This window comes from Perognathus longimembris, chromosome 10, assembly GCF_023159225.1.
Source record: "Perognathus longimembris pacificus isolate PPM17 chromosome 10, ASM2315922v1, whole genome shotgun sequence".
In the NCBI taxonomy this organism is placed as follows: Eukaryota; Metazoa; Chordata; class Mammalia; order Rodentia; family Heteromyidae; genus Perognathus; species Perognathus longimembris.
Genome location: NC_063170.1, coordinates 14,943,922 through 14,956,324, shown reverse-complemented (window position 1 = coordinate 14,956,324; position 12,403 = coordinate 14,943,922). Strand labels below are relative to the sequence as shown.

The 12,403-nt window shown below is 39.1% G+C and overlaps 1 protein-coding gene across 3 annotated transcripts in view; it reads right to left on the bottom strand.

Annotated features, from left to right (window-relative positions):
• Positions 1–12,403, bottom strand: part of Cdh11 (cadherin 11) — a 134,465-nt gene that overhangs the window by 33,840 nt on the left and 88,222 nt on the right. For all 3 annotated transcript variants that reach the window (XM_048355434.1, XM_048355433.1, XM_048355435.1), the window contains 2 exons: positions 6,839–7,240; positions 2,091–2,385 (listed from right to left, as the gene is read on the bottom strand). In XM_048355434.1, the coding sequence (XP_048211391.1) occupies positions 2,091–2,385; positions 6,839–7,066 (523 nt within the window). In that variant the 5' untranslated portion in view covers positions 7,067–7,240. The remainder of the gene's footprint in view (positions 1–2,090; positions 2,386–6,838; positions 7,241–12,403) is intronic.

Here is a 12,403-nt window from a genome sequence, read left to right as displayed (position 1 = left end):
TGTGAGCGATATATGGCATTTTGCAATTATGTTCAAAAGTTGTTTATTACCAAGGTCAGGAATCTAATCCTGATTCAGGGGAATGATGAAAACCAAAATTCCTTCTGTGACATTTGCAGCACAGAAGCAAGTTTTCAAACTAGCCCTAACTTTCCACATTAGTCAGCGGTGGGGGGGGGGGGGGAGTTATTTGAAACACAAGCTAATCTCTTCTCTAACTATCCCTCTGTAATTCAGTGTCTCATATAAACAATCCTTTATGATAGGGGATAGAGATGTACATAAAGTAAAAAAAAATTGTGACATAACTGTGGAAATTGTTAGTATTTTTATGTTTAATTTACATCAAGAACTCTGCCAAATGCTTTACCACTCCTTGCTTCTATGTCTGTTTTGTTTAACCTTCACCAAAGTCCATGATCCTAGTTTTATAAATGACAATGTGACATCTTGCGAAGGTAGAAGGACAGACTGGGTACACATGGCTGGTCAGATGTACAACAATGATTTAGTCCCACTGCTGTCTAGGAACAAAGACTATACTTTCATAATCTCTAACAGGAAATCTAGCATCCAAAAGCCCCCAAAATGAGAAATGTAAAAAAATTCTTCTGGATTATCTATCTATCTATCTATCTATCTATCTATCTATCTCTAATCAATAGTGATATCCATATTAGTATGATGTCTGCTATTTCTTATGAGAACCCATGGGTGAATATGAAGAAGGCAAAGATCTAGACAGAGAAAGGGGCAGAGAAGAAGAAAATGGCTCAGCCTGGCTTTCACAATGCATAAGATTATGACTTTACTTGCAAAAGGATGACACTACTACTTTCAAGAGGAAGACACCATTTTCCCTCTAAGAGGCTTCAGAGTAGAAGGATTTTAGATTCTAAAACCCCAGTTAACTTTCTTAAGTAAGATGCTTAGTTTCCTCATCTATGAAATCAGCTGTTTCTTATTTGGTTTGTTTTGTGCCAGGACTGGGGCTTGAATTCAGGGCCTGGACACTCTCCCTGAACTTTGCTCTATACCTGTCAGTTTGTCTTTTGGTGGCAGTGAGAAGCCTCATTTGCCTTTCCTGCCCAGTCCTCAGATCTCAGCCTCCCAAGTACCTAGGATTACAGGTGTGAGGTACTAGAGCCTAGCCTAGGCTGTTTGTAGTTAATAACCCCAAAAGCCATGTGTGCTCATCTGATCAGACACACTACTTGATCAGATAAGTCCTGTTCACCGTGTGAAACACAAACATTTTAAAATGAAAGGCATTTCTTTCAAAATGCTATAATTGTGGACAATCTAGAAAGTCAAATGAAAGTGATTGCCAAGGGAAAGTGGCTATTTGATCAAATATCCTTCAGAAAACCTTTCTTTTAGCAATGCAATATACCTTCAAGTATATTGTAAAGACATACCTAAATCAATATATGATGACATAATGCTGTGGTCATGTATAGTCCAGATTCACTTAATAGTACAGATGGTTCTAGATAATGAGTTAATAGGCTTCTAGCTTGAGTTCTCACCTGTAATACAGCCTACCTACAGCACTACAAAGGATTAACTGTAGCAAAAAAAGTAAAATAATATGTGCCAATTCTCAGTAAGCATAATGCTTGCGTGCAAATAATATCATTTCCTACTACTTATTGAACATCTAATGACTAGATATATTTTATTTCTATTCGTATTTTGCAGAGGAATAACAGTGAGGCCAAGAGAATGTAATTCTTGGAAGTCAATGCAACTGGCTCCAAGACACCTTTGCAAATAACACCAAGTTCAGGTTCACCCCAATTCTATCAGTCTTTCCCCTCCCCCATCCTTCCTCATATATACTGACCTTTGATTATAAAAACCATTCCTCCTCATGTTTAATGAATTTTGCCTACAAAACCTCAAGCTCATTTTAAATGTTCAGATAATCCAAATAAACAAAAGAAACGGTGTGTGTGTGTGGGGGGGTGATTTTGCCACCCCAAAATGGAGCATAAGATCTGCTTCCCGAGTTAGGAGGCCAGGCACCGACCTGACCACCTACAGAAAGGCCAGGCAGGAAGTGGAGCCGGTCTTCCCCACTTACGCACCCACATTGGACCTCTCCGGCACGTTGGCGTGGTAGGTCTCGTGCAGAAACTCCGGAGGGTTGTCATTGATGTCCTGGACTTTGACGATGAATTCTGATGGGGGCTCCAATGGCCGGTTGGTGTCCCTGTCCACCGCCTGAGCCATCAGCGTGTACTGGGCCCTCTCCTCACGGTCCAATGTCTTCGTAGCATGAATATTCCCTGATTTGTCATCAATCACAAAAATGGTTCCAGCTCCTTCCCCTGAGAGAATGTATTTAATGTTCCCATCACCAGAGTCAATATCAGAGTGAAGCTAAAAAAAAAAAGGGGGGGGATCAAGATTTATAAGTTCACGAGGGAGGACATATGGGGTCACTTAAAAGCTGGCAGCTATAAATGCATACACAGAAGCACACACACCAACACACACACACACACACACATACACACACATCATGAAAAAGATACTTTCACCCTTACTTTCCAAATTAAGGAATGGAATCATAGAGAAAATTCATCACCTTGGCCCAGGCTAAACAGCTAAGGAGTAATAAGACCAGGATTCAGAAATTTACTTTTTTAATTCTAAGATTTTTGCTCTCTCTCTCTCTCTCTCTCTCTCTCTCTCTCTCTCTCTCTCTCTCTCTCTCTCTCTCTCTCTCTCTCTCTGTCCTCCCATGTGCATGAGCACATAGAAAACATATACACTTATACATGTATCTTGTTGCTGAGAGTTGGGCTTTCATCTCAGCCTAGGATTTGCTCTGCTTGCTTGCTCAGCTGGAGCTCTACCACTTAAGCCATGCCTCTAGCCCTGCTTTTTTGCTGGTTAATTGTAGATACAATTTCTTGGACTTTTCTACCTGGCCTGACTTTGAACTCTGTTCCTCCAGATGTAAATTTCCTGAGTAGCTAGGATTTAGGCATATCCAAGGATGGATCCTATGCCTCTATGAGTGAATTGAATACATATGTTTTTAAAAAGCTAAAATTTACATTTATGCTCACTCCCATTTTCTCTGCTCCAAAATCAACCGTGGTTATCAGTTTCTGGTGACTCCCCTAAGAGATGTTCTATTATAAGCACACAATAATCTATTTCTACAGTTATAGGGGCCCTCACTTAGTGTTAATACTACAGTTCCAGAAGTAAACTTCAGTTTTCCCCTCATCATTTCCCTCTAACTCTAATTCAAATGTCCCTTACACACACACACACACACACACACACACACACACACACACATCTCCGTTGTCCACTCTGAATACTATTGTCGTTGCAGCTACCCATCTTCTTCAAATGACTCAGCTTATTTTCAGGCTTTATTGCCACAAGCAATGCAATTGATCAGACTTTGCCAAAAACCCTGTTGTATGGAACCCAAGGTCTAGGATATGGGGATGTGCTCTTCTTGGAAGCAACTCATTCCTGCAATAAATGATGGGTGAGTGGGATGGGAAGAAAGGCATACAGTTTATCAGACCCTTGTAAGAACCATAAATATTCTTGAATTTCTTCCATTGTCAAGAAAGCTTAGACACACAGTGGTGCTTGACTTAGTCCACATTTGCCAGGTCTATGAAATCATGCAGCTCTCTCTAGCTCGGTCTCGGTCTTGGTCTCAGACTCAGTCTCTCTGCTTCTGTTGTCTCTGTCTCTGTCTCTCAATATTGAAGGGGCTGAACTCAGAACCTTGCACTTGCTAGACAAATGATCTCCCTCTGAGTTCTATCCCCAAAACCACTTCATACCTCTTAACTAACATTTTTGTGTTTCTCTCCCAAATGTTTCAGAAATGGAACTAACACAGAGACTCCCCCCTGACTTTCCTGCATCAGTGGCCTCCTCCATCTCCCTTGTCAAGTCTTGATTTCTGCAGCTATCAACTTAATCTGAGTTCCTCAGTGCCCATTATTTGCTTTGTGAGGACTGGTAAAGGTTATGTTCATACTTTCATTGGCTTCAAACATAACCAAGTGAAATAGATAGATAGATAGATAGATAGATAGATAGATGCTCATTGATTCTGCTACATTAGAAAAACCATTGTACAGTAAATGATTTATATTCAAATAGCATTAAGGTAATAACAATAATTAGCATTGCTAATTTCCACTTAATGTTAGTAATAGTAACATTTTTACAAGTGTTATTTGTTATCAGAATTTTAATTATTATTAGGAAATCAAGTCCTAAAGAACTTTCCCAGAGTTATAAAGTGAGATCGAACACACAGCCCTATACACTCTTGGTATTTTTTCAAGTCCTCCAAAGATATCTACTTGGTTTGCAGTGTTTCAGTAAAATAGCAACTATTTGAGCTCAGAGGGAAACACAGACTGATTACAAAGGCTGTTTTGTTTTTATATCACATGGTTTCTTGAGGAGGGAGTATATTTTCCTCCAGAATTAATTCATGCCAAGCCATGTGTCTATGTGAAACTATGGCTGACATATTTCTTAAGACTAAAGTTCATTGTGTTTCAAATATGAAGTTATTCCATGGCCTTCAATGGACAACTAGAACCACCCCAATTTCCATACAAACTTCCTCAATAGAGGCCTGGTCCCTGCCCCTACGGAAACCCTCCTCAAGATTGCTGTATTGTTTGTCCATACAGTATTTCCCTACTTCTGATCTGTGGAAACTTAGGCATTCATTACTGTGAATGATGATACAAGAAATATGTTACTGACAATGATACGTATTGGATTCCATACTGAAAGCAGTTTGGGGGTTGGGGGAAACCTTCTCAATGCTGAAAAGAGATTCAGCTGCTGCAGCACAAACACCCTATTCCTAACACCGAACACTGACAGCCCCTTCCTCTGCCTGGCCTAGTATAACACCAGCTGTTTTCCTATAAGAAATGTGAATATCTCAACCTTGTATGTCACCAAATCTAAAGCTGTCAGAGAAAAAGCCAACTATTCCTGCTACTTGTAAGGAAATATCTCAGCAGTATTTCTAAAGGAAGAGCGAGGGGAGGCAAACACTTTTTCTTTTCTCCCATCCAACCCGACCGAAGGTTGACTCACTGACTCACTTTTCAAGACCACACAGTTGGAATGATGCATGTTCTCCCCTTTGATTCCTTCCATTCCTGTGTTCCCCTTCTCAGAGTGACTCATATACAGCTCTCCGTATGCCTCAGACTTCACAGTCCCTGCCTGAGCGGAAATCTTTTCCTGCTGTCTAGGCATATAGCCCAGCTCTTCTACTTAGATAATTCTGTATGGCAAATTTCTACCCTGTGTTTCTATTTCCTAAGACTCTTTCCATAGCTTCCCATTTAGGGTATAAGTAAATGAAACTTTTTTTGGTTGATCTGTAGAGAAACATACTCCCAGACCTAAGAACTCTTATTGGGACTATCATGAATCTTTTCCAGTATATAAACTTGATGTTAAGCTCTCACGTTGAGGAATAAGATAACTTTGTTGGAATCCATGGAACAATGATAAACATTTTCATCTACGCTTGCCTCTCTTCCCATTCATTGACTAGCCCCTACTTCTCTTTAAGATTGCAGTTCACACTCTTTGTGAATTCTGCCTTCATTCCTTCTATGTGTCACTATGTAAATGTGTAGCACTTATGTTGAATTTCATTATCTCTCTTGTCATCCTTGTATTTTTCATTTTTAAATGCATGTGTAATTGTCTCTTTTGCCAAAACTATGAACTTTCTCCATTCAGGGATTATTTTAAAATCTGGTTTACTATCTGCCTACCACTCACTTTGCACATAGTAGCATTTTATTGCCTATGTATCTAACTATGTATCTCTTGGTTGTAAATGCTGTTATCATCTGAAAGATATTTCATGCTTTATCACAAAGTATAGTGGCCAGTCAAGTCTTCCAAATATGTTTTGGATTCTCTACATATTTTTTGATGGGACAACACATAGAAGACAGAACGTTCGTAGTGCCAGGGCTCTGGAGCCATCTCTTTTGGGTTTCGCCACCTCTACCATCACAAAGATAAAAATCACACCCATCCTTATAGTGTATATTCAGTTCATCTGGGGAGGCAGGATGATATTGATGTGATGCATAATAACTTTGAGTCAGGTGAGAGAGACATAAATATGTACAAGAAAGAATGCCATGATTTAAAGAAATAATAATAGCTGGGACATGGTGACTCCTACCTATAATCTTAGCAACTCAAGAGGTTGAGCTCTGAGGATCATGATTTGAAGCCAGCCTGGGCAGAAAAGTTCCTAAGATACTTATCTCCAATTAATCACCAGAAAACTAGCGGTGGAGATGTGGGCTCAAGTGGCAGAGTGCTAGTCTTGACCGACAAAGCTCAGTTCAAGACATACCACTAACTACTACTACTACCACTAATAATAAATAAATAAATAAACAAACAGTCTCATGAGAAAACAAATGAAGGATCTCCAAGTTAGGATTAGGAGGTAATCAGAGAAGTTATTCTTCATGGTTAAATAAATTAAACACTTTCCCCTTTCAGGAGACTATCGGACAACCCTTACAAATAGTGTTTTAATGGTATAAGAAGTGCAAAACTAAAGCAACTTCGACATGGATAAGCCCATGGGTTGAGTGAGGTGGGGATGGCAGGGGGAAGAAGATTGGAGAGGTTTATATACAATAAGACTCAAGTTTCACTGATGCCAGGGCATTACCCTTTTCCATCTTAGTGTCATTTCCATTTTCCTATTTCTCAATATACTATTATTATACACCAGTATAGATGGTGACGGGTGGATGTTAAATATAAGGAGCCTTACCCTGCCCACGAGCACAGGGTCAGGCCCAGTGTACTCTTCTATCACAAAGAACTGGTTCCACACCCATCCTCTCTTGGAGCGCTGTAGCACCTGCCCTTCCTTCCCCTTTTCATGGTGTCCATGGAATGAGGGCCTCAGGTGGCTTCGTCGCTCCAGAGCAAATGCCTGGCTGTGGCACAGCATGCTCAGGCACACCAGAGCTGCTTGTAAACAGTAGTTCTCCTTCATTTTTGGTTGTGTGGTAGGCACAGGAGAACACAGCTGTCACCCCTTCAGCCAACCGAATTAGCAGTCTTCCCCGATGATGGCTTCCCTAATCCGTCAAACAGAACTCTCCGGGAATGGAATGTCTTTGCCCGTGGAGCACATCACGTCAGGGCTGCCCACTTCCCCACTCAGCTTCTGCAAAGGTGGGGGGAGAGGAGAAAAGAGAAAATGGATTAGTTTCCGTTTTCCTCCTTCGCAAGCTTTCCTTTCCACTTAGCAAATGAGGAGCTTTGAGAGTCAGTTTTACCACTTGCCAGCTTTGGGAAAGCTAACTGACTTCTCTAAGCTCAGCTTGCTTGTATCTGGAAAGGGGAACTCTTGGTATTCATTGTTGGCTTGTCACGGAGATTAAATGAACAATGGAAGTATGTCTAGTAGCAGAATGGTTGATATATATATGGTGAACACTACATTGTTATGTTATTCTAATTGATCATTACTATAAGTTCTTAAACTGGAAAAACATGGGGGCTTTATTACTTGGCAATAAATTGCTTTCTCTCGGGGATGAATTGAAGAACAAGAGGTTTATTCAGGACATCACAGTCATCAAGCTTTGGTAGTCCAGGACTGAGAAAAATTACCAGAAGTCTAACTCAGTGGTGCACACGCCTTCCCCTCTGAGGTTCTTTGAATACCAATCCAAACCTTTCCATTTCTTTTGGAATTTGGCAACCTGTATTTGAGAGGCTGAAGATATACAGCTAAATATGAGGTATCTAATTTCAATCACACTCTGTGGTAGAATTATCAGAGCCTTTCCAAAAAATAGGGAATTGAAACCTTCAACAATTGTTATATATAAAACATTGGGGGTTACTGAAAGCCTGTGCAGGAGAAAGACAAGTTTGAAGAGGCTGTATCAATTAGCATGATTGGGTACTTCTGTGATCCCAGGGAGGGTGAGATAGGAGAATTGTGAGTTTGAGGCTAGCCTTGGTTACATTGTGAGGTGAAGGATCACCCAGGCTAAAGAGTGAGATATTGTCTCAAAACAAATCATAAAGGAGGAGAAGTGTAATTATTTAATAGTTTCATCTTTAGATGCAGCATTTAAGTAATATATCAAATGATGCTTTCAGTAAGCAAAACAGGCTATGTAAAAGAGCAGAGAGACAGCTGGTAGGGGAGGAGAAATCCTAAAATAAGGCCATTGGCAGTGACAGGAAAAGCTCTGGGATTCATTGAGGGAGCTTGAGATTTGGTCCAACATGTGCCAGTAATTTGTCTTAGAACCTTGTCCATTCCTCCCTGTCAGGCTCTTCCTCTTTCTCTGTAAGAAGAAACCATTGAGTGAAATTTTCTACTATCATCTTCCCCCTGATAGATGGGAAGATCGATGATGATAGGCAGTGGAGGCATCTGGTTCAAATACTGTGTTCTTAACAGACTAAAAGGCTCTTAATAGTTAACCAGAGATAGATAATGGATAGATAGATGATAAATAGATATGTGGATGAAATAGATAGCTTAGATAGACAAACAGACAGAAAGATAAAGAGACAAACAGACACATAGAGAGAGAAAGAGAGGTAGATAGACAGATAGATAAACAATGGATAGGCAGACAGATAGTTGTATAGATAAGTCTGTCTATATATAGGTATCTATGTAGAGATAGCTAAGACCTGCTCTTAACTAGGCCAGCCACAAAATATATGATTTAAGCCACACAGCTCAAGTCAAATTTAATATTGCCTCTACAGAAATTCAACAAGCAAGAGAGAGCAAAGAACATATGGAATAACAAAATCCCTGCCCATTTTGTACTATGCCAAGTATTAAGTGTTCACTCACATGGTGATAAATTATTCCGGCATATAAACTGTGAAGTGTATTTAAAAGAAAGAGTTTAATTAAAGTCGATGTTTCTGCACCTCTTTCTTCTGGCTGCCATTTTGCTGCAAAGCATGATTATTTCTGACACTAAAGTGTTGCAGCTAGATGACAACTTTTTTCCCCCTTACCAAAATAATAAAAGAAATCTAACTTAATACTGAGGAGTTTGCATGTCCACGTGGCCAATAAACAATGAACTTCACTCTTTGCCAAAAAGATTATGCTACCTGCTGTTGGAAAGAATCTAACTCATCGGTTTATGCTTATGATCTGCAACAGTTATTTCAGTGACTATCTTAAATTTGTGTAAGATGAATTTGAAGACGTTTTACTTATTCACTTCCGGAATAAAATTTTGTGCAGTGAATTCTTTTAAGCTATCGTTCTGAAATTTTTACAACTATGATCTCTCTGTAACAAGTTCCTGAGTAGGTACTGTCCTTTATCTTTTTATAAGGACAAGAAAATGGGGGTCCAGGTAAACTAATTTGTTCTAAGGTGGACTTCAGATAGCAGAAATGGGATTTGAACCCCGGCTTCCATGTCTACTCTTAAACACTGACTAATACTCTCAGGTTATTTGTTTTCAAAGTGCATGTGGAAACTGTGTATCTACTGTGATCAGAAGCATCTGAATGTGATAAGAGCCAAAATGAGAATTCCATGTGTATCTATAATATGACTATTATGCAAATATTGGTAATAGCTTATTAGGTATTAAGTACCTAACATTTTGATAGTACTAGGGCTTTGTGCCTGCTAGGTAGGTATTCAACTACATGAGCCACCGCTTTATGCTCTCATTTTTTTCTCAAGCAGGGACTTGATTTTTGCTCAGGCAGCTTGTATAGCCAACTTCCAGTTCTTGCTTCCAGCATAGTTGAGAGGACAAGCCTTATCTGTTGAGATGGTGGAGAGGGTCTTATAAACTTTTTGCCAGGCTGGCTTCAAACTGCAATCTGCTTAATCTCAGCCTCTTGAGTAAACAGGATTACAGGCTTGAGCTGCTAAACCAGATATTGTTGTTAGGATTTTCCATGAATTAATTAATGAAATCATCACACTACCCCTACAAAGTATTAGTATTATTTCCATTTTATAGGTAAATAACTCTGATGTATGCCACAATCAAAGAACTTGTCCAAGATTAGAAAACCAGACAGTGGAGAAACTGAGAATATTTGGATTCAGGACCTGTCCACTAACATTCTACCTGATCCTGACTCTAGAAGGGAAGGCTCAAGATCTAATTTAGCAAAGCATTCCAATATCTATGCAATAGCTTTATCATGATAAATTTTGGTGCATGAGTAGTCACTAGATTATGCCCAAAAACCACTAACCAGATGAGAAAGAGAAAACATCTCACAGCAATGGTTAAATAGAAAGTGAACAAAACACAATTACACCACTCACGGTCATAACCTTATCTCTGTATATTTCATGAATGTTAGCCTTTCATTTTTATTTTTAAATCCCTATTTTAGATTGTTTTAGTGTGTAGATTAATTGATATATTCAAAGATCTCTTCTATGTTTAGTTTTGTTTCTAAAAAAGAACTGTTTCTACAAGAGAAAACTGATGGATATGTTTAGTGGCAGAGACTTTGCAAGAATCTCACGAGAAAATTAATAGGAGACTTCCCTCCTAAGGAGACCTTGACATTGGTAATAATTAGGGAAATATATCAACGTTCTAATTAGTTTTAATAAAGACCCCCCAGGCAGACCTTGAGCAATCTTTCCATTAAGCACACTCCAGCTATGGCATGCCAAGAAGCCCAAGCATTGGGGTTCCACTAACACATATAGGGGGACTTTATTTTATATGATGGGAACACATTGCTCGGAGCCAAAGTAAACACTGGTGAAAGTCACGAGGGTAATAACATGACAGGAAAATGGATTTGCAAAAATCACCAGCTCAAAATAGAAGGTTCAATCCTCTATCTTCAGAGCAGAGAGCCCACCATAAACTACTATGCCTTGAGCATAACTTTCTCTTGCTGGGCCTGCTTTTGTCTCTGTAAAAGAAAATGACATATAAGGGTGTTTAAGTCTATTTGGACTCCTGCTGGAAATTGTTATTGGGTAGAGAGAGTAAGACAAAAACGCTTAGCAGAAAGCAAGCGGATTTGGGTTTTCAGCTTTTTCCTCCCCACAGAGCCAGAAGGATTAGATCGACTGACCCATTTTAGTTTTTATTTCCAGGTAACTAATTTACAGCTAAAGAGAGGTTATTATTACATTAAGAATATGACCAAGGTCTGTACCAAAACTCAAAATCCCATTTCTGTATCTGCAATATCCCCTTGTTGGTGAGTAAAGGGGCTTTAGCCTCCCTTTCAACAAACAGAGCTTTGTAACCAATTGGATTCTATTATGCAAATTAATTCAAGCATATTTTATTCGCCGTTCAGATCTCATCACTCAGCACTGAGCTGGCCTCTCCTTTCAAATCAAATCACAGGAATTATGCCTTGTCTGTGAAAATCATAGAGAAAGGGGACAGCACGTATTACAAGAATTATTGAATCAAAATTTTTCTCCCCTGATTTCTATATTTGGAGCAAGGCATAATCTTGAGGTAATTACTTCCTCTCAGGTATAAAATACATCATGAAGACTATAAAAGGGGCTATGATATACATTGCTTCACTCTCAAATACCAAGTTCAAATGTTATGTGGCTAAAACTGACAGTACTTTTTCTCCAAGGTAAATCGAATGATTCTTTGCTTGTGGAGAAACTGAATCATAGGAGTTGAGCTTTAATAATAAAAATGTCATGAAAACCTTGGTGAAACTTGGAGCTGTGTCACTCTGAGTTACATAGAACTAAGTAATAACAGTAGTGCTATACTGGTCAGCATGCTCAGGGCTTTTAGTACAACAATTTCATTCCATTTTCACCATGAGTGTATGCACGCAATTCTCAGATTCTAAATATAAGAAAACCAAGGTTCAGAGTTGGAAAGTAACCTACCCCAAGTCCACCCTATATTAGAGGTAGTGGTGCAATTCAAATTCACATGTAGATCAATGCAAAACATACATATAACTATGGGCTATTTTGCTATGTACAGAAACTCCTGGAAGTCCATACCCTTAATCTTCAATAAAGGAAGATTTATGATACATCCCCCCAAATTATTTGAACCCCAGAATTTTATGTGACTCTGAATTTTGTTTGTTCACTGACTATGCAATTTGCTCTTCTATTCTTAGGGCCTTATGGCAGCAAGGCAGTATAGAAATCCAACTTGAGGCCTCAGACCCCAATACTAGCACATCCATTCAGTGATTATTTAGCTCTTCGGTGATTAAATCTTCTTTAAACGACAACCGTGTCTTCTATGTGCAATGAAGAATTTATTATTCAATTCCTAAGAGCATCTTTTACTCACTGTAATATTTTTAAATGCATATCATTAAGATGAATAAAATACATCAACACATA